Here is a 26,461-nt window from a genome sequence, read left to right on the forward strand (position 1 = left end):
TTCTTGCTAGGTTGCTGGGGCTAACCTCAAACTTGCAAACCTCCTGCCTCAGCTTTCAGAGTTGCTGAGATTCCAGACGTTGACCACCCTGTGCCCTTTATGCTTGGTGTTGTTGCACCAGAGTGGAGTGATCTTTTAGGACTCAGTTCTCCCCTTCTTGCATGCCTTACTTAAGCCAAGATGCTTTGGGGCCATTGCTAGTGCCCTAGATATTGAGGAGAAAGGAATGGAGGATCTTTCCAGTTACCTGACTTCATTAACTTTCAAACCAAGATGTTAAAGGATGAAGAAAAAAAAATGTGACTGTAGCCTTTGGAAGTTCTCAGAGGAACAAATTTCACAAATACAGTTCTTGCCCTGAAAGTGGTCATAAGCAAAAGGGATAAATGATCCTTAGGTTTAAATATAGTCCCAAAAGAGAAGTACAGCCATCCCTCTGTGTCCAGGGGGATTGGTTCCAGGACCTCCCTATATCAAAATATGGGGCTGGAGTTGTGGCTCAGTGGTAGAGCGCTCCCCTAGCTCATCTGAAGCACTGGGTTTGATCCTCAGCACCATATAAAATAAAGGTATTGTGTCTTTCTACAACTAAAAAAAAATATTTTATTTTTTAAAATATTTAAAAAAATATGCAGATACTGAAGTATAAAATGGCATAGTATTTACATATAACTGCCACATAGCCTCCCTTATACTTTAAATCATCTTGACTACTTATTATACTTAGCACAGTGTAAATGGTTGTTAGGTAATAATGATAAGGAAAAAAAAAAAGTCTGTACATGTTCAGTACAGAGGTAATTGCCCCTCAAACATTTTCATCCTGAAGTTGGTTGAATCTGTGTGGAACCAACCCATGGATATGGAGGGCCCACTGTACATATAATAGAAATTTAATCTTGTAACTGCAGATAGCAGCAACTTCCAGGTTAAAGTCCTGGTTGTAGTTTAATTGTAAAAAATGTTCAGTTATTAGTATCTGTAAGAGTATGGTGACTTCTTTGCCAAGAGTGTCTAAGTTGAATTCTTACAGATAGTGGAAGCAACTTTGTTGCAGTGAGAGCAACAGTCCTGGGATTCTACCATTTGTTTTGTATGTGACCTTGGCAATTCAACAGCAGTTCAAAGCCTGTTTCTTTTGTAAGGAATGGAAAGAACATATACCAATGGGGATTTGTAAAGCATCCTAAAAATACAGGTTTAAATTGTTTAGTGGGAAACAGTTATTTGCCCAAAATAAAGTAGGCCATTACCAAGTATGTGATTCATTAATACTCATGAGACACCTCTTTCTGACAGACAGTAGTAATAAATTAAGGGGATGAATTAAAATAAATAATTATTGCTGACAAAGAGAGGTAAATATAACCTCGATTAAGGAATCTGCTGATGGTTTTTAAAAATCAAAATATTATCTCAAACTTTGTCTTTAGAAAACCCAGAATGTGCCATCAGGAGGATAGAGTCCTTTAAATATTTATTTCTTTTTTTCATCCTTAGGGATTTCTAAGCTGATTTCTCAGAAGCATCCTAGGAGGTTATAGAGAAACCAGGGCCCCAGCAGGCAGTCCATCTGCTTATGTAAGGCTTTGGGGACCTGAAACTCAAAAGGTTCCATAGTCACAGAGCTCAGAAAGCTGTTTAGCATCTTGAGTTCTTTGGGGGCTAACTCACAGGGGCCTGAGCTATTATTGTCACTCAGATTTGTGGCTCCTTGATGCCACCACCACACAGGTGAGTCATTCTTTGCTACTTAATCCAGCAGTTGACCCTTTAGAGGGGTTGACTCATAAGAATTTAAGGTTATAAACTAGCTGGAATAGGGTCTTGCTAAATTGCTGAGGCTGGTTTTGAACATTGTTCCTCCTGTCTCAGCTTCTTCTTTTTTTTTTTTTTTAAGAGAGAGAAAATTTTTTAAATATTTATTTCTTTTTTAGTTCTTGGCAGACACAACATCTTTGTTGGTATGTGGTGCTGAGGATCGAACCCCGGGCCGAACGCATGCCAGGCGAGCTGGCTACCGCTTGAGCTACATCCCCAGCCCCCTGTCTCAGCTTCTTGAGTTGCTGATTACAGATATACATAACCACACCTGACAGAGGTCACATATAGTCTGCCTGCCTGCCTTTCTTCCTTTCCTTCCCTTCCTCCCTTCCTTTCTTTTTTGTATCAGGGATTTAACCCAGGGGTACTCAACCCAAGTTACATCCCCAGACCTTTTCATTTTGAAACAAGTTCTTGCTAAATTGCTCAGGGCCTCGCTAAATTGCTGAGGTTGGATTTGAATTTGCAATTCTCCTGCCTCAGCCTCCCAAATCGCTGGGATTATAGGCATGTGCCACCATGCCCAACCTCTATTTTAATCTTCTATATTTTCTACCTATTGATCTCTTGGGAGTAGCAAACTCTCACAGAGAAAGAAAATCTTAGGGAATTTGCTCTAGTTCATGTTTTTTTCCCATCATTTAAGAACATCATCCATCAGCTGGGTGCACTCCTATAATCTCAGTGGCCCAGGAGGTCAAAGCAAGAGGATCCTGAGTTCAAAGCCAGCCTCAGCAATTTAATGAGGCTCTAAGCAACTTAGCCAGACCCTGTCTCAGAATAAATAAAAAGGGCTGAGGATGTGTGACTCAGTGGTTAAGAGCCCCTGGGTTCAACCTGTGGTACAAAATTAAAAAATCACCCATCAGAGAACTCTAGGTTCCTGTCTCTTCAATTCCCTTCAACCTCCCTTCCTGTCTTCCTGATGATATCACTCACCAGGATTTTAATTTGAAACTACTCTTAGTTATTTGCTTCTCAAGGCTCTTCAAGTTCCTGTTCTTTTTCCTTCAGCACAGCAAAGACCTTATGTACATTTATGAGGCATTTGTCAGAAGGAAATCATAATCAACATATGCACAGTATTTGTTGACTATACGTATTTACCAAAAGCCAATTATCACCACATAGCCTAGCATATGCAGGTGTTCAATTTCCTAAATACCGAATTTGAGAGTTTGCCTGGAGATTCTAGTTGTTGAATGCAAATGTTAGCATGTCCTTGAATTTGGTATCATCCTCCTTTTAAAAAGAAAGGTAACCTGATTGCCATTGGAGTGACACTTGAGAGCCCTATACACTACATGGGGACACCTGTGAGCTAGCCAAATAGGTTTGTTCTACTGTGGCTATCAATGGGGCTTGAGCTACTATTACCAGACTGTTCCTTGTATTTACCTAATAAATGTGTGCTCTTTAGGACTGAGGCAGCAAACACAGGAAACAACAGAAGCTGAGAAGCCAGTAGAGCAAACACACTCTTTCCAAGCCTCTCTGAGCCTATAGTTTTTTTCCCCTACTTCTCAGTATTGACTCCCACACAAGACACAGAATAATTTCCTTTAGCTCCTATTCTCCCCTCTTGGTAGTTTGCTTTTAGAGAAAGGGTTGAGGGAAAAGTGGAGGAAGGAAAAATGTACATTTAACAGGCCAGTCAAAACCTTTCTTCTTTTTCATTTCACTTCTTGCCTTGAGTTGCTCAGCCTGTCAAGAACACCAGGCTGAGACAGATAGCTAGTTATGGGTATCAACAGGATCAGAGACTAGATATAATTTTTGCCTAAGACATTAAAAAAAAAAAACAACTATTCAGTGATACTCAAAATGGTAAGACTTTGACATTTTATTAAGAAACATCTTTATTTTAAATGATAGTACAAAAATTGTATATATAATATAGATCTATTTAGGTATGTATATATATATACATAAATGCTCATACACACAGACATACAGACTTCCTCATCAGCATCAAACTCTATCCTAAATTTAAAAAAGTAGGATATTTAAGTTTTCCTAAAAACATGCTGTACATAAAGCTGTCAGACAACCTGAAAAACTGAGGACATTGTGAACAGAATGTAGGGGCACTCCTCCCTGCTACCCCCCACCAAATGGCCTTGGCAGAAGGAAAGCATGTGGGGCAAAGCCAGGAAAGAGTTGCTACCATCATTATTGATAGAGCAACATGCCTGAAACCAACTGGGAAAGCACAGTTAAATAGAGGGTGTGACCTAGATTAATTATCAGAAACAAACTGCATCAGAATAAATAAAATATGTGGTAGGGAGGGGAGTGGAGAGAGAAAAGATAAGGCCCAAGGATTTAAAATGACCTACTAATTAAGTTCTAGAGCCTTAGAAAGACTTAATGAGATAAAAACAATGAATCACAAAAGCAGAAGCAGTAGAGTGGGGGCAGAGGAAGGGAGAGAGAGAGAGAGATAGGGAATCACAATTTCCTGCTATTAACAAACCAAATTGCTACTGTAAGAGTCTAGTAATGTCACTCTATTCCCTAGTCCTAGAGAGGTTAAATTTTTTTTTTTTAAATTAAAAAGGGTTGCACCAGGGGCTCAAAGTTATTTAATTCTAATTCATGCCCTTCTTGTTCCTGCTGTCTTATTAAATAAATTGGCATAGGAAATAAGTACTAACTCAGAAGGGGGAAAGAATCATCACATAAAATGGAGATGGACAGAAGCCTAGAGTACATACGTACAGGTGGGATTGATATGCATTCCATTTTAAAGTACCTTTCCCAGTCATCCAGAGATGGGTCTGGTCAGGAGTGGAAATAGGAAGCCATTCTCTAATAAATTAGGACAAAAACTGATTCCTGGTCATTATTAAACTTCTAGGAGGAGTTCATTACATGCCTCAGGTCTTCTAGCTCTGGAGGTCCCTAATGTTGTTAGGAAAGAGCCACACAAGCTTTCTCAAAATGAAGATCATTTCTCAAAATAAGATTTCTAAACTAGGAAAATGGATGTAGGGAATATCTTCCTTCTGCCATGCTGCCTTGGCTCTCTATCTGGTGAGGTTTTCCCCACTGAGGGATGAGATTTTATAAATGTCAGTCAAAACAGCTTCCACAAGAGCGAAAGGAGGCCTGTCTGGTGAAGGGGCAGCTCCATTTCTGTCCCTACTCAGCTCTGAAACTTTCACATACACGATGTCATCACACTGTCTGCTGAACAAATTCCCTTTAAAGCCAGGCGCTGGCTCTCCCGAAGCCTCACCCCTCTGGTTTCTCTTTTTGCCTGTTAAAGCACATCTCTCAGAAGCAGGCAAAGCAATGCTTTCTCTTCCTCCGTGCATTCATTGAACCCAAAGAAACCCTATGTGTTTAATGAATAAAAAGTTTTCCAGGTTATACCTGGTGCTTTAGAGCAGAACCTCAAATAAACAAAGAGAAAATGGGAAAATACATATTTATAAACACACACTAACGTATACCAGCAAAGGGGTTCAGAAACCATCCTCATCATACAATACCCAACTTCAAATGGAGGGACCTCTGAGAAATTAATTTCTTTTACATTAATATAAAGAAAGAAAAATCATTTTGTATGCAGAGATTTCTAGCATCACAAAGCAAGCAAAAATTTTAATTATGCAATAGTAAGGCTGAAGAAGAAAGAATGCAAAGTAAATAGCTAAATGTATATCTGACAAGAGGGAAAAAAACATCTTTAAGGACTGAGTTCAAAACACAGAAAATCCTAAAGCCATGTTTTTCAGTATTTCAATCAAGGGATCTCAACTCTGGCATTACAATTAAGAGATCCCACAGAGGTAGTAGTGGGAAGCAAAATGCATATTTATATGTTTATAATTAATCTCCCTGAAGCTAGAAACAAGAATTAGTTTTACAATTCTTTTTCTTTCTTTGGGAAAAGGTTTAAGACCAAAATGCAAATGTAGGTTCTAAAATTCTTGACTTTAATACTGATACAATTAAAGCAGCTTCATTTTAATGTAGAGAACTATCCTAAACTCCAAGTTTCTCCTGCTCAAGGACCAACTCTGAACCACCTTACTTCTCAATAATCCAACCTTGCCAGTAAACTAATTGTAATCCCCTAACTCAGAAGACCTAACCCACATTTTCCTAAGTTCCATGACTGACCCAGAAAGATATGAAAAATCCAGACATGGTATTGTAGTACTGCATTCAATGCCGAATTTCTAATTACTATAAAGCACCCTGAGCTACCATTCTCTTCATGGCAATATAATTGTAGACCAAATCCTATTTCCCCTCTAGGGCATGCTAAAAGGTCTATTCCAAGTAAATAAAAATTAACACCTTTTTCCTCTCCACCCCTTTACAGACATTTCCCTTCTTTCACTCCCTACTCCAGCCTCTCCAATAAGAAACCCCCGTCAGAGATCATCATCATTTAAAATGACCTGTCTGTATTAGAGACTTTGGGAGTGGAAGATATATTCCTCAGAAAGAGTAATAAGAATTCCTAAACAGTTCCCTCCGAAAGTGGGACTCTCTATGCTCAGAAAAGAGTGCTAAGTGGATATTCCCTACTACCAATCAGTAAATAGCCCAGAGAACGAAGTAAAGTTTCAATTTAATTTTTTTTTTTTTTTTTTTTTGCAGTACTTGGAATTGAATCCAGGGGTGCTCTATCACTGAGCTATACCCTCTGACCTTTTAAATTTTTTAATTTTGAGACAGGTTCTTATTAAATTCCCCAGGCTGGCCTCAAACTTGTGATCCCACTGCCTCAGTCTCCCCAGTTGCTGGGATTAAAGATGTGTGCCACCACAACTGACTGGGTTTAGATAATTTTTGCAGCTAACCTCTACTCCCTCAATGGGAGGAACAGCACCAAAACATAAACAAAAGACATCTAAAATGGTACTTGGTCCCTCTATACTTACTTAAGCTAAGGCTCTGAAATGCCATACAGCAGTTTATTGTTAGCACCTGGTTCCCAAAAGGACTCAGAAAAAAAAAGAAAAACACGCAAACAGGACAAGGATGATATGATGGTAGATACTAAAATTTCATCCTTAACTTTACCTAGGCTTCTCCACTTCAAATCCCTGTCATCCCCAACAGCTGAGAATAATCTGTGATCATCTGGGAAGTGCTAGGTACAAAGATACATGGAGAAAACCTAGCTAATGGCCAATACCCAAGGTTAATTTCAAAACTGGTATTTTGCTTATAAATCTAATAGCCAATTCTGTTTTTTAAATTTAGTTTGGGGAATTATATTTTCAGTCTATTTTGAGCTCAAAATGATTCTGCATCTTCAGAACACTGTTGCAATTTACTTTACTAATCAAGGTAAACAGAACCATGTTAACTGTCAAGTTTTTTTCCAAATTAAAAATGCATGTTTTTCCCATGATCACTAATTGAGAAAACCATATTCTAAACAGTCATTCAAATGTTTACTTGGCACATCTCCCTCTGGTTTCTTCTTCTAATTTACAATAAAGCAAGCAAGTCTAGAATAATGAGAGCCCAATTTCAAAGGCAATAACCTCTGCAATGTAACCTCTCCACAACCTCTCCCTCCCTCTTTTCTTCCTCCTTCCCTTTCTCTCTCTCCATCCATACATCCTCTTTTTTTTTTTTTTTTTTTTTTTAATACTGGGGATTGAACTCAGGGGCACTTAGCCACTGAGCCACATCCCAGCCCTATTTTGTATTTTATTAGAGACAGGGTCTCACTGAGTTGCTTAGTGCCTCGCAGTTGCTGAGGCTGGCTTTGAACTTGTGATTCTCCTGTCTCAGCCTCCCAAGCCACTGGGATTATCGGCATGCGCCACCACACCATCCTTTTTCTTTTGAAAAAAAACCTTCATGATGACACACAAAGAAAACCCAGCAATGAAACACTTTCCAAAGTCTCTTGAGTAGTGGGAGCAGGCATAGTGGGAGAAAAGGGAGGAAAGTAAACAAGCCAGAATCTTTGGTTCCGTAATTTATGGCACTGATAGTTATTCCCTTGTCAGCATACACTGAACACCTGTAAGGCACAAAGCTCTGTAGCAGGTCCAGGCTTACAAAAACAGAGCAGTTGACTCATCCTAAATCAAATGGAAACAAACTATACATCATCAGCATTGCTCTTTGCCACCCTCCTTTGTTTTGCACTTAAGAGGACATAAGCTCCACAGAAAAACAAATGTGTCCTAAGTGACACAAATTCAACAAAGTTTTATAAAATTAAAGAGTCTGAGCCTGATATTACATAAATAATGTTTGGAAGCAAGTTGTATGGACAACAGATTACCCTCCTGATTGCAATTTTATAAAATCCAGCCAGTGCAAAGTTAGTATCCCAAGACAAGAGTTCCATAACCCTGCCAGCCTCTTTTAGGCCACCTACCAGCATTCAAAATACAGACTGGGGAATTCAGGTATTATGTAAACTTCTACACATACAAGTTTCCTTTCCAGTTTTTAAAAATTCAATTTCAGTTTCATTCTTTTTTTCTCATCCTTTCTTTGTGGTGCTGGGGATGAATCCAGGACTTGGGGCATGCTAGGGACCTATTCTACCACTGAGCTACATCTATATCCCCAGCAGTTTCAATTTCTTACACTGGCATCTGAGCTATGGACACAAATTTATCAAGCAATTAAAAAATTTTTTTTCTAGTGATATTAACTCAGGATAGATGGGAGTGCCTGCTCCTTTGGAAGTGGAATATATTCCTTTCCTCTTCCCCAAAGCTTGCTTCTAAATTCCCTCCTAATTAGTTTTATAAATTTAAGGCAAATTTTCAGGTCACTTGATGGTATAATTACTAAAGGCTTTTGGTGTATATGCACTAGGAATATTATTTTAAAATCTTTTGATACAAAGTCAGTTATTAAAAAAAAAAAATCAACGCACAACATCTATCACCTTTACCTGTATGCTTAAAGCAACAATGTGAGCTAAGAAACTTGGTCCTTATTCTCTCTTGGCTCCCCAGGAGAAGCATTCCCTAAATACAGCTTCGAATTTTCCAGTTGCATACAGTTTTCCTGGGCCCAAGCATTGTACCCTGCTATAGTTTTCTTGTTAAGGACATCCTTAATTTTAATACAATGTTTGTTCTCTGTATTTTCTTCTTAAAAGGTGAACACAGGGCAAGTTGTGGCCCTTATATGTTAAGATGAAACAGTTTCCATGGAAACTCCAGTATGAGGCTCTGTGGTCCCCCCTGACCTAGACACTTGTGTTTCTCTTTCTTCCACCTCCCCCTCTGTGACTACTACGGCATCTACCTCAGCTACCTCTTCCACCATGGTGAACTCAACTCCATTGGGCTGCTGCTGGGCCATAGCCTCCAGTTTGAGGCGGTACTGTTCTGCTTCCTGCTCTTTCTTTAGGAGCTGGTGTCGATATTCCTGGGCTCTCCGATTGGCCTCCTGGAGTTGCTGCTGTAGTAACTCTCTTTCTCTGCCTTCCTGTAAAGTAAACCATATCACCACCAGGTAAGAATTCCAGATCACAGATTACCAGAAAGTAGACAAAAAGATGAAGAAGGATTCAGGCTTCAATATTACACCTTCTGATTCTTTCCTTTTTCTTCTCTCCATCATGGATAAAAATCACATTACCTTGCCTTCCTCCACACTGTTTGCCATTTCTTCTATCCTTGGTTTCTTTGCCAGTGGCAACTTCTCTACTTCTTCTTCCTCTTCAATTACAGTCTCTTCTGCAACCTGACCAGCAGGTACAGTCAGAACTATAAGCCAAAGAACACCAATTGGAGGGGATGAATACACAGTAAAACAAAGAGGCTTTGCTTGCTTTTTTGTACCAATTTTTTTTTTTTTGTATTGAATATTGAACTCAGGGGTGTTCAACCACTGAGTCACATCCCAGCCCTTTTTATTTTGAGATAGGGTCTCACTAGGTTGCTTACAGCCTCACTAAGTTGTTGAGGCTGTCTTTGAACCTGCAATCAGGCTCCTGCCTCTGCCTCCTGAGAGCCACTGGGATTATAGGTGTGTGCCACCACACCCGGCAGGTTTTGCTTCCTTTTAACTAGAAAATAAAGTGAAATACATTCTTTGACATATTGTTTTTCATATCTCTTTAGATTTAGAATCAAAAGATAAGGCAAGGCCCTGCAGAGAAACAGGATTAAGGAAGGACTAAGCAAGGTTCAGGAAGGTATAGATTTTTAAGCCCAGAAACCACACAGGTAAATCCCAGGTTTGAGGCTCTTACATAAAGAGATTTGACTCCAGCAGGGTGCAGTGGCACAGGCCTATAATCCCAGCAGCTCAGGAGGCTGAGGTAAGAGGATCCAAAGTTCAAAGCCAGCTCAGCAACTCAGTGAGTCCCTAGGCATCTAAGTGAGACCTAGTCTCTAAATAAAATATAAAAAAGGGCTGGAGAAGTGCTCAGTGGTTGAACACCCTGGGGTTAAATCTTTGGTAGGAAAAAAAAAAAAGATATTTGACTCATAGTAGCTATGACCATCCAGTTTATGATTTCTATGGGAATAATCTGTTAAAGAAGGCCAGGATGCTGGTGGTATAGCTCAGGGATAAAACATACACTCAGTATGCATGAGACCCTGGGTTCAGTCTCCAGAACCGTTAAAAATTAAAAAAAAAAAAAAGTCAGAAATCCTTATATACAATTATTGAGAAACTTCTTTTTTAAAAAAATATTTATTTTTTAGTTGTAGTTGAACACAATATCTTTATTTTTATGTGGTGCTGAGGATCGAACCCAGGGCCTCTCACATGCTAGGTAAGTGCTCTACCGCTGAGCCAAAATGCCAGCCCCAGAAACTTCTAATGAAAGCAATTCACCATTATACCTAAAATAGTTATTTCTCTTCCCATAGATAAGTGAGAGAAAAGTTGATATGCATAAAACATACAATGCTTTACATACCTATAAGAATGGCTAAAATTAAAAATGCGATAATAACAAATACTAGAGAATGTAGGGAACTAGATTGTTCATAAATTGCTAGCAGGGATGTAAATGTCACACCTAGAAAATAACTAGCAGTTTCTTACAAAACTAAGTATGTACTTACCATATAACCCAACAATTACACTCTTGGGCATTTACTCCCTCAATTTGAGAAAATTTATGTCTTATAAGAACTCGTATGAGAATTGGGCTTGATGGTAGCATGCTTGTAATCCCAGCTGCTCCAGACGCTGAGACAAAGAATCACAACTTCAATATCAACCTCAACAATTTAGCAGGCTATTCAGTGAGCCCCTGGCTCAAAATAAAAAAATAATAAGGGCTCATCAATGGTAAATTGCCTCTGGGATAAATACCTAGTACCAAGGGGAAAAAAAATCTGTACATGATTACGCATAAAAGCATTATTCTTTGATAGCTGAAAACTGAAAAGTATTTTCAAGTATCCTCAACAGGTAATAATATGGATGTACCACAATATAATAGCATGGGTATACCATAGCAAAGTATGGATGTACCATGATATTTATTGTACTCAGCAATAAAAAGGAATAAACTATTGATACAAACAACATGGATGGATCTTAAAAAAATTAATTATACTGGGAGTAAAAAGGCAATCTCAAAAGGTTATCTACAACATGATTCTATTTATTTAAATGTTGTGTGTGTGTGTGTGTGTGTGTGACTAGTGATTAAATTCAGGGGCTTGCATCACATATGCTGAGCAAATACTCTATCACTGAGCTGCATCCCCAAGCCAATTTACATAACTTTTTTTTTTTTTTTGTGGTGCTAGGGATCAAACCTAGGACCTCATACATGCTAGACAAGCACCTTACTATTGGGTTATATGAGCTATGAGCTATATCCCAAGCCCTATAACTTTTTTTTTTTTTTTGGTAGTGGGTATTGAGTCCAGGAGTATTTCACCACTGAGTTATATACCAACCCTTTTTATTTTGAGACAAGGTCTAGATAAGTCACTGAGGGTCTCATTAAGTTGCTGAGGCTGGCCTTGAACTTGCCATTCTCCTGCCTTGGCCTCCCGAGTCCCTAGGATTATAGCTGTTACCACCACATCGGGTTATTGAAAAGACAAAAAATCATAGAGAGAGAACAGATTAGTTAGTGGTTGCTAAGGGTTAGAACAGAATGGGAAGGGAGGTGGCTGTGGATATAAGGGTATCAGAGGGATCCAGTGATGGAACTGTACTGTACCTTCACTCTGGTGGCTCTTGTACAAATCTACACATATATTATAATCTACACATATATTAAAATCACACAGAACTAAGTGCACATACATATACAAGAATGCATGTAAAACTGGAAAGGTTAGTGAATTATAATATCAACTTTCTTGGAGCTGGGGTTATGACTCAGTGATAAAGTCCTCGCCTAGCACGTTCGAGGCCCTGGGTTCAATCCTCGGCACCATATAAAAGTAAATAAAATAAAGGTATTATGTCCATCTATAACTAAAAAATAATTTTAAAAAAATATATCAACGGGGCTGGGGTTGTGGCTCAAGCGGTAGCGCGCTCGCCTAGCGTGCGTGCAACCCGGGTTCAATCCTCAGCACCACATACAAACAAAGATGTTGTGTCCGCCGAGAACTAAGAGAAAATAAATAAATATTAAAATTCTCTCTCTCTCTGTCCCCCCCGCCCTCTCTTTAAAAAAAAAAATATATCAACTTTCTTGAGAAATTATACTATAGTTAGGCAAACTGATACCATTGAAGAGAAACTCATTGAGGATATAGATTTGTCCACAGTATTTTTTAGAATGGTACATCAATCTTATGATGGTTTCAAAATAAAAAGTTATTTTTATTTATTTTTTTTTTAAAGAGAGAGAGAGAGAGAGGGAGAGAATTTTTAATATTTATTTTTTAGTTCTCGGCGGACACAACATCTTTGTTGGTATGTGGTGCTGAGGATCAAACCTGGGCCGCACACATGCCAGGCGAGCTCGCTACCGCTTGAGCCACATCCCCAACCCCAAAAGTTATTTTTAAATAACTTTTATAACTCTAAATAAATTTTTTGGGGGCCAGGTGCATTGGCACATGCCTATCTCAGCGATTTAGGAGGCTGAGGCAAGAGGATCACAACCTCATAGCCAGCCTCAGGAACTTAGCAGGGACCTAAACAATTTAGTAAGACCCTATCTTTTTTTTTTTAATATTTATTTTTTAGTGAACACAATATCTTTATTTATTTATTTATTTTGAGAGAGAGAGAGAGAGAACTTTTTTTTAATATTTATTTTTTAGTTTTCGGTGGACACACATCTTTGTTTGTATGTGGTGCTGAGGATCGAACCCGGGCTGCACGCATGCCAGGCGAGCGCACTACCGCTTGAGCCACATCCCCAGCCTCTAGTAAGACCCTATCTTAAAATAAAATATAAAAAGGACTGGTGATGTCGCTCAGTGACTAGTGAGCAACATGGGTTCAATCGATGAGCTCAATCACTAATACCAAAAAAAAAAAAACCACCTTTTTTTTTTTTGGTACTAGACATTGAACTCACGTGTGCTTTACCACTAAGTTACAACCCCAACCTTCTTTATTTAGCTATTTTTTTTTTTTTAATACCTGATTGAAATCAGGGGCACTTAACTACTGAGTCATATCCCCAGCCCCTTTTTAAATTTATTTATTATTTTGAAATAGGGCCTTGCTAAGTTGCTTGGAGCCTTGCTAAACTGCTAAGGCTGTTTTTTTTTTTTTTTTTTTTTTTTTTAAAGGGAGAGTGAGAGAGAGAGGGGGACAGAGAGAGAGAGAGAGAATTTTAACATTTATTTATTTTTTCTTAGTTCTCGGCGGACACAACATCTTTGTTGGTATGTGGTGCTGCTGAGGATCGAACCCGGGCCGCACGCATGCTAGGCGAGCGCGCTACCACTTGAGCCACATCCCCAGCCCCTTGTTTTTTTTTTTAAATATTTATTTTTTAGTTGTAGTTGGACCTAATACCTTTACTTATATATTTATTTTTATGTGGTGCTGAGGATAGAACCCAGGGCCTCACACGTGCTAGGTGAGCACCTGGTACCACTGAGCCACAACCCCAGTCTCCCCACCCCACTAAGGCTGTTTTGAACTTGCAATCCTCCTGCCTCCCTCAGCATCCCAAGTTACTGGAATTACTGGAGTGTGCCAACATGCTCAGCAGTCCTTTGTATTTTTTTGAGACAGGATCTATCTAAATTGCTGTGGGTAGTGGTTGCAGTTATAGCTCAGTAGTACAGTGCTTGTCTAGTACCTGTGAGGCACTGGGTTTGATCCTCAGCATCACATAAAAATAAATAAAATAAAGTTACTGTGTCCATCTACAAATTTAAAATTTTAAATAAATAAATACATTGCTGAGGGTCTTGCTAAGTTGCTGAGGCTGGCTTCAAACTTGTGCTCCTCCTGTCTTAGCCTTTCAAATTGCTGAGATTACAAATGTGTGCCTGACTTTATTTTGTCTAACTATATGTAAGGCACCAATATAAAAAAATAGAGTTAAAAAAAAAACCTTAATAACTACATTCACAAAACACTAGTGTACTAGTTTTGTATAAATAAGAATTCATGATATCACGGGGCACAAGGCTCTCAGCTACTCTGGAGGCTGGAGGCAGAAAGAATTCAAGTTCAAGGCCAGCCTCAGCAACTTAGCTAGACCTTGTCTTAAAAGTTATTAAAAAAGGGGCTAGGGATGTAGTTCTATAGTAGAGTGCTTGCACAGCATTGTGTGGGGCCCTAGGTTCAGTTCCCAGTACTGCAAAAAAATTTTTAAAAAAGAACTTATATCAAAATTTGAATTATAAAGGTTTAATTCCTATGCTATCTTCCTATAATACAGAGACCCAACAATTCAAATAATTTGAAAATTTTAAAATCCCCAAAATCATTTAGACCAAGTCAAAATTTTGGTGACAATAAAGGCAAATATTTTTTTTTAAATTTTTAATATTTATTTCTTAGTTCTCGGCAGACACAACATCTTTGTTGGTACATGGTGCTGAGGATCGAACCCGGGCCGCACGCATGCCAGGTGAGCGCACTACCGCTTGAGCCACATCCCCAGCCCCAACAATAAAGGCAATTATACCAAGGCTGTGCTTTTCAACTTCCAATATTTTTAAGAAATGTAGTTGTAATGATTGGCTTATTTTTCTTTCAAAGAAAATTTTTTTCAGTGCTGGAAATCAAATCCATTGCCACATACACATGCTAGGCAAGTGCTCCACCACTGAGCAATATCCTCAGCCCTTTTTATTTTATTTTGAGACAGGGTTAGGCTACCCTCAAACTTGAAATACTCCTATCTCAGCCTCCTGAGTATTTGGGATTATAGGCATGTATCACCACACCTGGCCAAAAATGATTTTTTTTTTTTTTGCATTTCTGGGTATCAAACCCAGGGAAAAAGTAATTTTTTAATATGGCTGTTTAATATTTTTAAAGAGAAGAGGTCTCACTATGTTGCCTACGCTGACCTCAAACTGACCACAATCTTTCTGCTTCAGCCTGTTAATTAGTTAGGACTTCAGGTGGAGGCCACAGTGTTCAGATTTCAAAAAAAATTTAGGGCTAGGGGTACAGATGCACTTGCCTGAGCTGCATGAGGCCCTGGGTTCAATGCCCAGCACCACCAAAAAATAAAATTAAAAAAACAAAAGAGCCAGACACAGTGGTGCACACAGTAATCCCAGCAACTGGGGAGGCTGAGGCAGGAGGATAGCAAATTCAAAGCTAGCCTTAGCAACTGAGTAAGATCTTATCTCAAAAAAATAAATATAAAAAGGGCTGCAGATGTAACTCTGTAGTTGAGGGCCCCTGGATTCAACCCCCAGTACCAAAAATATTTTTTTAATTAAAAAAAATAAAGGGCTGGGGATGTGGCTCAAGCGGTAGCGCGCTCGCCTGGCATGTGTGCGACCCGGGTTCGATCCTCAGCACCACATACCAACAAAGATGTTGTGTCTGCCGAGAACTAAAAAATAAATATTAAAAATTCTCTCTCTCTCTCTCTCCTCTCTCTCTCTCTCTCTCTAAAAAATTTAAAAATAATAGTAGAAATAATAGATAATGTTAAAAAAATAATCAGAGATAACTCACCTTGCTGTCCATCTTGCATAGTTACAATAAATGGCTGGCCAATGGCTCCAGTAGGGATTGCAGTTTGAATATTACCCAAAGGGACTCCATCAGTTACTATGGTGATGACTCTCTGGCCTCCACTCCCCACCACTTGCTGGATTGATGAGTCAACAGAATTTCCCTGCACGATTTCCTCTGAATTGGCTAGAAATAATAAAAGTAAAATTTCAGCTTTTTCAAAACAGGAGTGTAACAATTTCATCCTCCTTGAAACTGATATTATTAAGGGAGAGAGAAAACTGCAAAAGAAAAAAAGTTAGGCTTGGCTCAATGATCACAGAAGTTTTTGTGGATAATGTGAAGTCAGAGGAGAAAAGAAAATAGAGAATGCACTAGAATAGTTTTTTTTTTTTTTTTTGGGGGGGGTACTGTGAATTGAACCCAGGGTGCTTTACCACTGAGCTACATCTCCAGCCCCCACCCCACATCCCTGCTTTTTAAAATATGGTGCTGAGGATTGAATCCAGTGCCTCACACATGCTTAGGCAAGTGCTTTTACCACTGAGCCACAACCTCAGCACCCTATCCCTTTTTATTTTGAAATAGAATCTCACTAAGTTGATTTGGGCCTTGATAAATTGCAGAGGCTGGCCTTGAACTTGAGATCCTCCTGCCTCAGTCTCCTGTGTTGCTGGGGTTACAGTTATAGGCCATGGCATATGGTTTAAAAAAGTATTTTCTACAGTGTTTTTATTAAGTTTATTAGTAGCTTTCAATAAAGATGATTTCAATGTATAAAATATTAATATGTTTAAACTTTTTTGTTTATTTTGTACTAAGTATCAGAGGCTTCAATAGGCTAATGAGCATTGTGATTTTCCTATAGTGTATAAATTATGGTGATTTTAACCAATATATTTGGAATCCATTTTTTTTTTCCTTCTCTTACTGTTTTCTTTTTTATACTGGGGATTGAACCCAGAGGTACTTTACCAATAAGCAACATCCCTAGCCCATTTTGTTTTTTATTTAAGTCAGGATTTTACTAAGTTGCCAACACTAATCTTGAACTTGCAATCTTCCTGATTCACCCTGCTGGGTCATTGTGCCAGGCTTAGAACCTTTTTTTTTTTTCTCTATACAGTGAATCAAACCCAGAGGTGCTCTGCCACTGAGCGATATCTCCAGCTTTTATTTTGAGATAGGGTCTCGCTAAGTAACCTTGAATTTGTGATCCTCCTGAGCTGCCAATAATATACATGTGGGCCTCTTTAGTCTCCTGAGTTGCTAGGAATATAGGTATGGTCCGCTGCAACCGACTCTTGGAACCCTTTTTTAGTGAGATTTTTTTTTTCTTTTGGTCGTACTAGAGATTAGGGCCTGCACATGCTAGGATTGTGCTCCTCCACTTAGCTACATCAACAGCCCTTTGTGAGCATAAGTAGTCAAAGTATTGAAGATAGTAAACAAACTGAATGACAGGTATTTTCTCCCATCTGATAGATCAACAAGAGCTAACATTTACTGACTACTTTATGTGCCAGCTACCAGTCTAAGAGTTTTACATGAGTTATGTTGAATCAAGATTTTCAGTCTTGGGCTGGGGATGTGGCTCAAGCGGTAGCGCGCTCGCCTGGCATGCGTGCGGCCCGGGTTCGATCCTCAGCACCACATACCAACAAAGATGTTGTGTCCGCCAAGAACTAAAAAATAAATATTAAAAAAAAAAAAAAAGATTTTCAGTCTTAGCAGGACATAGTGGTTAGTGTACACCTGTAATCCCTGCTATTCTGGAGGCTGAGGCACAAGGATTGTATATTTGATGACAGCCTCAGCAATTTAGCAAGACCTTGCTTCAAAATAAAAATAAAAGGGCTTCGGGCTAGACATGGTAGCAGATTCCTGTAATCCCAGTCTCAACAATTCAGTGAGGCCCTAAGAAGCTTAACAAGACCCTGTCTCATAATAAAAAATAAACATGGCTAGGTATGTAGTTCAGTGGTAGAGTACTAGGAAAGAAAAAAAAAAAAAGATTTTCAGTCTGATTAATCAATATCCCTAATCTCTATTAGGGGAAACAATTCCTGTCATTATGACATTTCTCCATCTAAAGAGTCACAGGTAGAATCCTGCAATAATAAGTGGGATATGAACCACCCATATAAGATACATTTGGGAAGAATGCAAATATATCATTCACATCTCTTAGAAACAAAGAATAGTTAAATGTTAGAGCTGAAAGGAACTAAAGACCTGGAAAAGTACAATGATAAAGATCCAAGAACAAACCAAAAGATTAGCAAGAATGAGTTTAATATAATGCTTTTAGGCTGGGCATGGTGGCAAATGCCTATAATTCCAGTGGCTTGGGAGACTGAGGCAGGAGGAGTGAGAGTTCAAAGCCAGCCTCAGCAAAAGTGAGGCACTAAGCAACTCAGTGAGACCCTGTCTCTAAATAAAATACAAAATAGGGCTGGGGATGTGGCTCAGTGGCTGAGTGCCCCTGGGTTCAATCCCTGGTACCCCGCCTCAAAAAAAAGCCCCATATATATAATGCTTTTCCCTCTGCTGTACCACTCTCTCATACATGTCTCAGGAGATATGTTTATGAATACTATCAGTCAGAAACAGGACTGAATTGGAGGAATGTTCTCACTACCCAAATGTAAACCCTAAGGCTTCTCCCTTTGTAGACCACTTGGTCTGATTAAGTGACTTGAAAACTTTTTAAGTATCAGAAGGGTACAGTGTCAGGCACAGTGGTATGTGCCTGTAATCCCAGAGATTTGGGAGGCTGAGGCAGGAGGATCACAAGTTCAAGATCAGCCTCAGCAATTTAGTGAGACCCTGTCTCAAAATAAAATTTAAAAAAGGACTGGGGGAATAAAAGGACTAGGAAGGTAGCTAATACAAAGTAGAACATTCCTGGGTTCAATCTCCAATACTACAACAACAACATTGGAAATGCCAAAGCAATATCAGTATCTCCAGTGAAAATAAAGCAATCCTAGCTTAAGTGCACAGGATATGATGATAAGAAAGATAGCAGTCCCATGAATTTTGATACTTTAGTACAAGATATCTATCTGTTATTTTGAATTATTCTATGATGGCATCAGTCAAAACATAACAATAACTTGTAAAAGTCTGCTATTACAAAACTAAACATTTCAACCTGAATCAAGTGGAATCAGGGCAAACTTCAAGCTGTAAAAATACAAAGGAAGAATTCAGTCACTGGTATTACTCAGCTGTCTGAAAATATCTCAATAATTTTCCTTCTGATGTTCTGTGACATTCAGTATGTTCCACATACTGAATGTCTATATATCCATTTTCTTAAGTGCTTCTAATTAATTACAATTCTTTAATATATTTCATGCAAATTAAATCTGCTGGAGGTTTAAAAACCAAAGTAGAAATTGTAATTCATCCAGCAGACATCCCTTACCTACCTGTGGCTCTGTGTGAATTGGAGAGGGGGGCTGATGCCTCAGCAAGGGCTGCAAGGGTGGCCAGCACTGAGGTGGTGGAATTTGAGAATTGTACTGTTGAGGCATGGGGGTCACCTATTTTAGTAAAAAAGGCAAATGAGGTACAGTGGAGAGAATAAATTGAGGCAAACTAAAAAATAGCTTATTAAATCAAAAGTTTAGCTTTTCAATCTAATGTCCTTAATCTTGTTCTCCAATCCAAACTGAGATAAAACATTTACCAAGAGTTAAAAACTCTTTTTAAGCTGGGCACACGCCTGTAATACCAGCAGCTCAGGAGGCTGAGGCACGAAGATTGTTTCTAAAGCCAGCTCAGCAATTTAGCAAGGCTCTATCTCAATTTAGTTAGACCCTATCTCAAAATAAAAAAAATAAAAAGAGCTGGGGATGTGGTTCAGTGGTTAAGCGTCCCTAGGTTCAATCCCCAGTTCAAAACAAAACAAAACAAAAAACCCCCACCTCTTTTAAGATCTAAAATGTGTTTCCTTTGAAGTAGGTTATGTTGATATACTCTGGCCACTACATGCACCTCATTTGATCATTCTTTTGGTAATGCCAATGCTGAATATTAGTGGTCAACATGCCACAATTGCTGCCCACTCCTCAGGCTGGCTATTCCAGACTCTGTTAGAAGTCTTGAAAGCATGCCTGACCCAACCTAAGCAATGGTTAATGGAGCAGACTTTTCCTGCCCTTTGTTCTACCATACTACCTCTGTTCACTAGCTAGATAGATGAGAAGAGTAGGACTGACCACTAGTGTAAGGACAGGTAAAAGCCTCAAGATCCACATACTGAATGTCAAACTGGAAGTAAAATAGATTAATGTTAAAAATAATAATTATCGACTTTAGTTAATACATGATGAGCTGTTTAAAAAACAACCTTTTACTCTTATATCTATTCTTACAGCTTAGTTCTATGAGGAAAGCATATTAGATCTGGCAACAGGGCATGACTAACTTTATGAACCAAAAGAGTTGCTCAACAGTGGTAGAAATCTAAATTTTATAAAATGAAGTGCATTCTGACTTTCACTACAATTTTGGAGATACTGATTATGTATTACGGATTTCTTGCCTTTTAGCTGCAGATATGCCATTCTTGACTCTATAAACACTTTCTGTTAGCTGGCATGAGATTCAGCTTTGTCATTCATTATAAAAGTTGTTGCCGCTTTCTATATTGGCTTATCCTATATTCTTTTTTTTTTTGGCAGTAGTGGGGGTCAAACTCATGGATACTGGGCTAGGGATGTGGCTTAAGCGGTAGCACGCTCGCCTGGCATGCGTGCGGCCCGGGTGCGATCCTTAGCACCACATACAAATAAATGTTGTGTCTGCCAAAAAACTAAAAAATAAATATTAAAATTCTCTCTCTCTCTCTTAAAAAAAAAAACTCATGGATACTTTATCATTTTATCATTGAACTAAACCCCAAACCCTTTTTAATCTATTAATTAATTAATTAATTTAGCACTAGGGATTGAACCCGGGATGCTTTATCACTGAGTTATATACCCAGTCCTTTTTATTTATTTTTAAAAAATGAATGTTTTTGTCCTTTATTTATATGTGGTGTGTCAAACCTGGTGCGTCACACATGCAAGGCAAGTGCACTACCACTGAGTCACAGCCACAGCACCCCCCCACCCCACCCCACCCTTGAGTCCTTTTTATTTTTTATTTAAAGAGAGCGAGAGAGAGAATTTTTAATATTTATTTTTTAGTTTTTTTCGGCGGACACAACCTCGTTGTTTGTATGTGGTGCTGAGAATCGAACCCGGGGCCGCACGCATGCCAGGCGAGCGCACTACCACTTGGGCCACATCCCCAGCCCAAGTCCTTTTTATTTTAAGACAGGGTTTCATTAAGTTGCTGAGGGTCTTACTAAACTGCTGAGGCTGTCCTCAAACTTATGGCCCTCCTATCTTAGCCTCCAGAATTGCTGGGATGATTGCTGTGAGCCACATGTCTGACATCTGTTTTTGTTTGTTTATACTCCAGATGGAACCCAGGGGTGTTTTACCACTGAGCTACATCCCCACTCCTTTCAATTATTTTATTTTGAGCCAGGGACTGACTGAGTTGCTTACAGCCTGGCTAAATTTCTGAGCTTGGCCTTCAATTTAGAATCCTACTGTCTCAGCCTCCCTAGTCCCTGGGATTACAGGTGTGTGCCATTATACCCAGCTCCAGCACTTATTGTTTAATTTTTGAGACAAGATCTTGCTAAATTGCTCAGGTTAGCCTTGAACTTGTGATCCTCTTGCTTCAGTCTTCCAAGTTGCTGGGATTACACTCATGCATCACTGTGCCGGGCTTGATTTAACAATTTTTAAATAAACAATACACATATATTTATTGATGTTATATATTTTAGAAATTTAGAAATTACATGTATACCAAATTATATTGTTAAGTTATACAGATCACCATGCAACTTGACTTCCAACTAGACTCTAATACACTTACCTTCTTTAAAAAGGCCCTGTTTGTTGGAGAAGATAATGCTAAGTGAAGTTAGCCAATCCACAAAAAATAACTGCTGAATGTTTTCTCTAACATAAGGTGCCTGACTCATAGTGGGGTAGGGAGGGGGAGCATGGGAGGAATAAATGAACTCAAGATAGGGCAGAGGGGTAGAAGGGGAAGGGAGCAGGCAGGGGGTTAGCAAGGATGGTAGAATGTGATAGACATCATTATTCGAAGTACATGTATGAAGACGGGAATTGGTATGAACATACTTTATATATAACCAGAGATATGAAAAATTGTGGTCTATATGTGTAATAAGAATTGTAATGCATTCTGCTGTCATTTATTTAAAAAAATAAATAAAAATAAAAATGCCTTGTTTGTTTGACTGTGCTAGGGATTCAACCCAGGGCTTTATAAATACCAGGCAAGCCCTTTCCAACTGGGTGTATCTCCAGCTCTAAAACTTACTGTTAATTTTTAGATTTTTTCACTACCTATGTTTAAAGATTTTTAAAAAATTTTTTTTAGTTATACATGGACACAATATCTTTATTTTATTTTTTAAAATATCCATTTATTTCTTTGTTGTAGTTGGATATAATACCTTTATTTTATTTATTTTATATGTGGTGCTGAGGATCGAACCAAGGGCCTTGCACATGCTAGATGAGCACTTTACCGCTGAGCCACAACCCCAGTCCAGTTTATTTATTTTTATGTGATACCGAGGGTCAAACCCAGTGCCTAACATGTAAGAGGCAAGTGCTCTGCCACTGAGCCACAACCCCAGGCTTTAAAGATTTTTTCAGCTTTTATTCTATCAAGAAATTAGTTATCGGGGCTGGGATTGTGGCTCAGTGGTAGAGTGCTCGCCTAGCACATGCGGGGCTTTGGTTTTGATCCTTAGCATCACGTAAAAATAAATGAATGGAATAAAGATATTGTGTCCAACAATAACAAAAAAAAAAATATATATATATATATATATAAAGAAATCAGTTATCAGGGCTGGGGATATAGCTCAGTTGATAGAGTGCTTGCCTTGCATGCACAATGCTCAGGGTTCAATCCCCAACCTCACACACACACACAAACAAAAAAAAAGAAGTCAGGGACTGAGGTTGTGGCTTAATGGCAGAGCGCTTGCCTAGCATGTGTGAGGCACTGGGTTTGATCCTTAGCACCACGTTAAAAAAAAAAAAAAAAAAAAAAAACAACTAAACAAATAAAGGCATGCTGTCCATCCAAAACTATAAAAAAATATATAAAAAAAGAAGTAGTCAGTTATCACTGGGTGCGGTTACAAGTCTGTAATCCCAGCGGCTGGGGAGACTGAGACGGGAGGATTTTGAGTTCAAAGCCAGCCTCAGCGGGGCTGGGGATGTGGCTCAAGCGGTAGCGTGCTCCCCTGGCGTGCGTGCGGCCCGGGTTCGATCCTCAGCACCACATACCAACAAAGATGTTGTGTCCACCGAGAACTAAACAATAAATGTTAAAAATTCTCTCTCTCTCTCTCTCTCTCCCCTCTCACTCTCTCTTTAAAAAAAAAAAAAAAAAAAGCCAGCCTCAGCAATGGCAAGACACTAAACAACTCAGTGAGACCCTGCCTGGGAATATGGCTCAGTGGTTGAGTACCTGAGTTCAATCCCTGGTACAAAAAAAAAAAAAAAAAAAGTCAATTATCTGTAAAATACTTAAGGAGGGGCTGGGGATATAGCTAATTTAATACAGTGCTTGCTTCATGCACAGGACCTGGGTTCAATCTCCAATACCACACACACACACACACAAAAAAAAAAAAATTTAAGGAAATCCCTCTTTTTTTGTTGCTGTTTTGTTTTTTAATATTTATTTTTTAGTTTAGGTGGATACAATATCTTTATTTTACATTTATGTGATTCTAAGGATTGAACCCAGTGCCTCATGCATGCTAGGCAAGCACTCTACCACTGAGCCACAATCCCAGCCCTGCTGCTTTTTTTGATACTAGGGACTGACCCAGGGGTACTTTACCACTGAGCTACATCCGGAGCCCTTTTTTATTTTTGGAGCTTAGGGCCTTCGTAAATTGCTGAGGCTGGCCTTGAACCTGTGATCTTCCTGCCTTAGCATATGACACCTTACCTGGCAAGGAAACCCCTATATATTCCTTATAGAAAATCCTTCCTTAGAGCAAAGAATTAATTCTTTTTTCTCTCCTTCTCAGTACTAGGAATTGAACCCAGAGCCTCATGCATCGTAAGCAGACACTCGACCACTGAACTACATCCCCACCCTTTTTTATTTATTTTGGGATAGTCCCCTAAATTGCCCAGGCTAGTCTGGAACTTGGGATCCTCCTGCCTCAGCCTTAACAGTAGTTGGACCTACAGGTGCGAACCACCACAACTTAAGAATCTCTCTCTCTCTCTCTCTTTTTTTTTTTTTTGAAGTAACTAATTTAGATACTTTACTGGATTATAAATTTGCATTTCAGGATATTTTCCTTTAAGAGGTAAATTGCTGGCCTACAGCCAGTCTCCCTCTCTCTGCCCACATCTGGCCTACTCTGCTCTACTGAGTATATTCATTCTACTTTATGGACTGTTATTTTTAGCTTCATTAAATCTATGCATTTTCTGTCCAAAATAATGATGATGATGATGATGATGATAATAATAATAGAGGTGAATTGATTGTTGCTGGATATGCCAGCACATGCCTGAAATCCCAGTGACTCAGGGGGCTGAGGCAGGAGGATTCCAACCCAGCTTGAGCAATTTAGGGAGGCCTTAAGTAATTTAGTGACACCCTGTCTCAAAATAAAAAATAAAAAGGGGTGGGAATGCAGTACCAAAAAAAAAAAAAAAAAAAAGAAGAAGAAGAAGAAGAAGAAGAAGGTGAATTGCTTATGTACTATTCCTCACAAATGCACACCATGTTACTGTTTTTGGATGCTAATTGTGGAAGTTGGAATGAGGATGGAGATACTGATGATACACCAATTTTTATTCTAATTCTCTCATAAAATACCCGGAGAACTAAGTGGTCCAAGTTCAAACATAACAATCCATTCAACTTTCCCTCAATAGGCTCAATATCTTAACCCAATTGAAATTAAAAAGAAATAATGCAGGGTTGGGGTTGTAGCTCAGTGGCAGAGCACTTGCCTCACACATGTGAGACACTGAGTTTGATCCTCAGCACACATAAAAATAAATAAACAAAATAAAGATATTGTGTCCATGTATAACTAAAAAAATATTTAAAAGAGAAAAAATGCAAATTACTTCTTTAGACTTATCCTGTGAATTATAAGAAAATAAATACTTTATTGTTCAAGTTTTTTTGGGGGGTGGGGATAACTGGGGATGGAGTCTTGGGGTGTTTTATCACTGAGCTAACATCCTCAGCCCTTTTAAGTTTTTTACTTTGAGACAGAGTCTTGCTAAATTGCTGAGGCTGGCTTTGAATTTCTGGTCCTCTGTCTCAGCCTTCTGAGTTGCTGGGATTATAGGCATGGGCCATTGCACCTCATTTGTTCAAGAATGTTAATTACTTCTTGGTTTTTATTTTATATATATTTTTTTAGTTGTAGATGGACACAATACCTTTATTTTATTTATTTATTTTTAATGTGTTGCTGGGGATCGAACTCAGTGCCTCATGCATGCCTCACTGAACTCAGTGCCCCATACTCTGCCACTGAACCACAACCCCAGCCCATACTTCTTGGTTTTTTTGTTTTGTTTTTGTTTTTGGTACCAGGGATTGAACCCAGGGGTGCTTACCCACTGAGCCACATTCCCAGGCCTTTTTCATATTTTATTTAGAGATAGGGTCTCAATGGGTTGCTTAGGGCCTCACTAAGTTGCTTTGAACTCACAGTTCTCCTGCCTCAGCCTCCCAAGCCTCTGGGATTACAGGCATGTGATACCCTGTCTGGCTATGAATGCTAATTACTTCTTTCTCCTCGATATAATATCCAGATGAGTGTGGTAGCACACACATATAATCCCAGATACTTTGGGAAAGTGAAGCAGAAGGATCTTAAATTCAAGGCCAACCTTGAAATAAATAAATAAAAAGGGGTGGAGTACCCCTGGGTTCAATCCTCAGTACAAAAAAAGAACATAGAAAAAAGAAAAAAAAATATCCAACTTCAATAGAATGGTTTTTATTACCTATTCAGAACATGGTTACATAAATAAACTCTTCAGACCAGGATTTAGAAAGGTGTACTATAGTAAGCCAGGCAATCCCAATGAGTTAATGAAAATTAGAATCCGAAAAATTAAGTAACTTGTCAAGGTCATACAGATAATAACTGTCAGAGCCTAGATTAGAACCTATGTCATCTGAGTCCAATGAACCAATATAATACAAAGCTATTTATATGTGACTTTAGAATGTATTTTATGATGAGGAACAGGAAATTCATCTTCATGGGTTGTTTTTTTTCCCCTGATTAATGTTTAAATTAATCTGCCCTCCCAGTTTGATGGTGGCACTGAGAATGACTGATATTCTTAGTCACAAATGGCTCAGGGGGACTTAGCCACTGAACCACATCCTGAACCTTTTTTATTTTATTTTTTTGTAGTGCTGGGGAATGAACCCAGGGCATTGTACATGTGAGGTAAGAACTCTACCA

At 38.8% G+C, this 26,461-nt stretch overlaps 1 protein-coding gene across 10 annotated transcripts in view; it reads right to left on the bottom strand.

The window, feature by feature from the left end:
* Positions 1-3,649: 3,649 nt before the first annotated feature.
* Gabpb2 (GA binding protein transcription factor subunit beta 2) overlaps positions 3,650-26,461 on the bottom strand; it is a 42,433-nt gene continuing 19,621 nt past the window's right edge. For 8 of the 10 annotated variants that reach the window (XM_078027607.1, XM_078027612.1, XM_078027610.1 and 5 more), the window contains 4 exons: positions 19,311-19,424; positions 15,874-16,059; positions 9,412-9,539; positions 3,650-9,258 (listed from right to left, as the gene is read on the bottom strand). In XM_078027607.1, coding sequence (XP_077883733.1) covers positions 8,959-9,258; positions 9,412-9,539; positions 15,874-16,059; positions 19,311-19,424 — 728 coding nt within the window. In that variant the 3' untranslated portion in view covers positions 3,650-8,958. The remainder of the gene's footprint in view (positions 9,259-9,411; positions 9,540-15,873; positions 16,060-19,310; positions 19,425-26,461) is intronic. The other 2 variants (XM_078027614.1, XM_078027609.1) reach the window with 1 other exon arrangement.

Source organism: Ictidomys tridecemlineatus, chromosome 11, assembly GCF_052094955.1.
Source record: "Ictidomys tridecemlineatus isolate mIctTri1 chromosome 11, mIctTri1.hap1, whole genome shotgun sequence".
NCBI lineage: Eukaryota > Metazoa > Chordata > Mammalia > Rodentia > Sciuridae > Ictidomys > Ictidomys tridecemlineatus.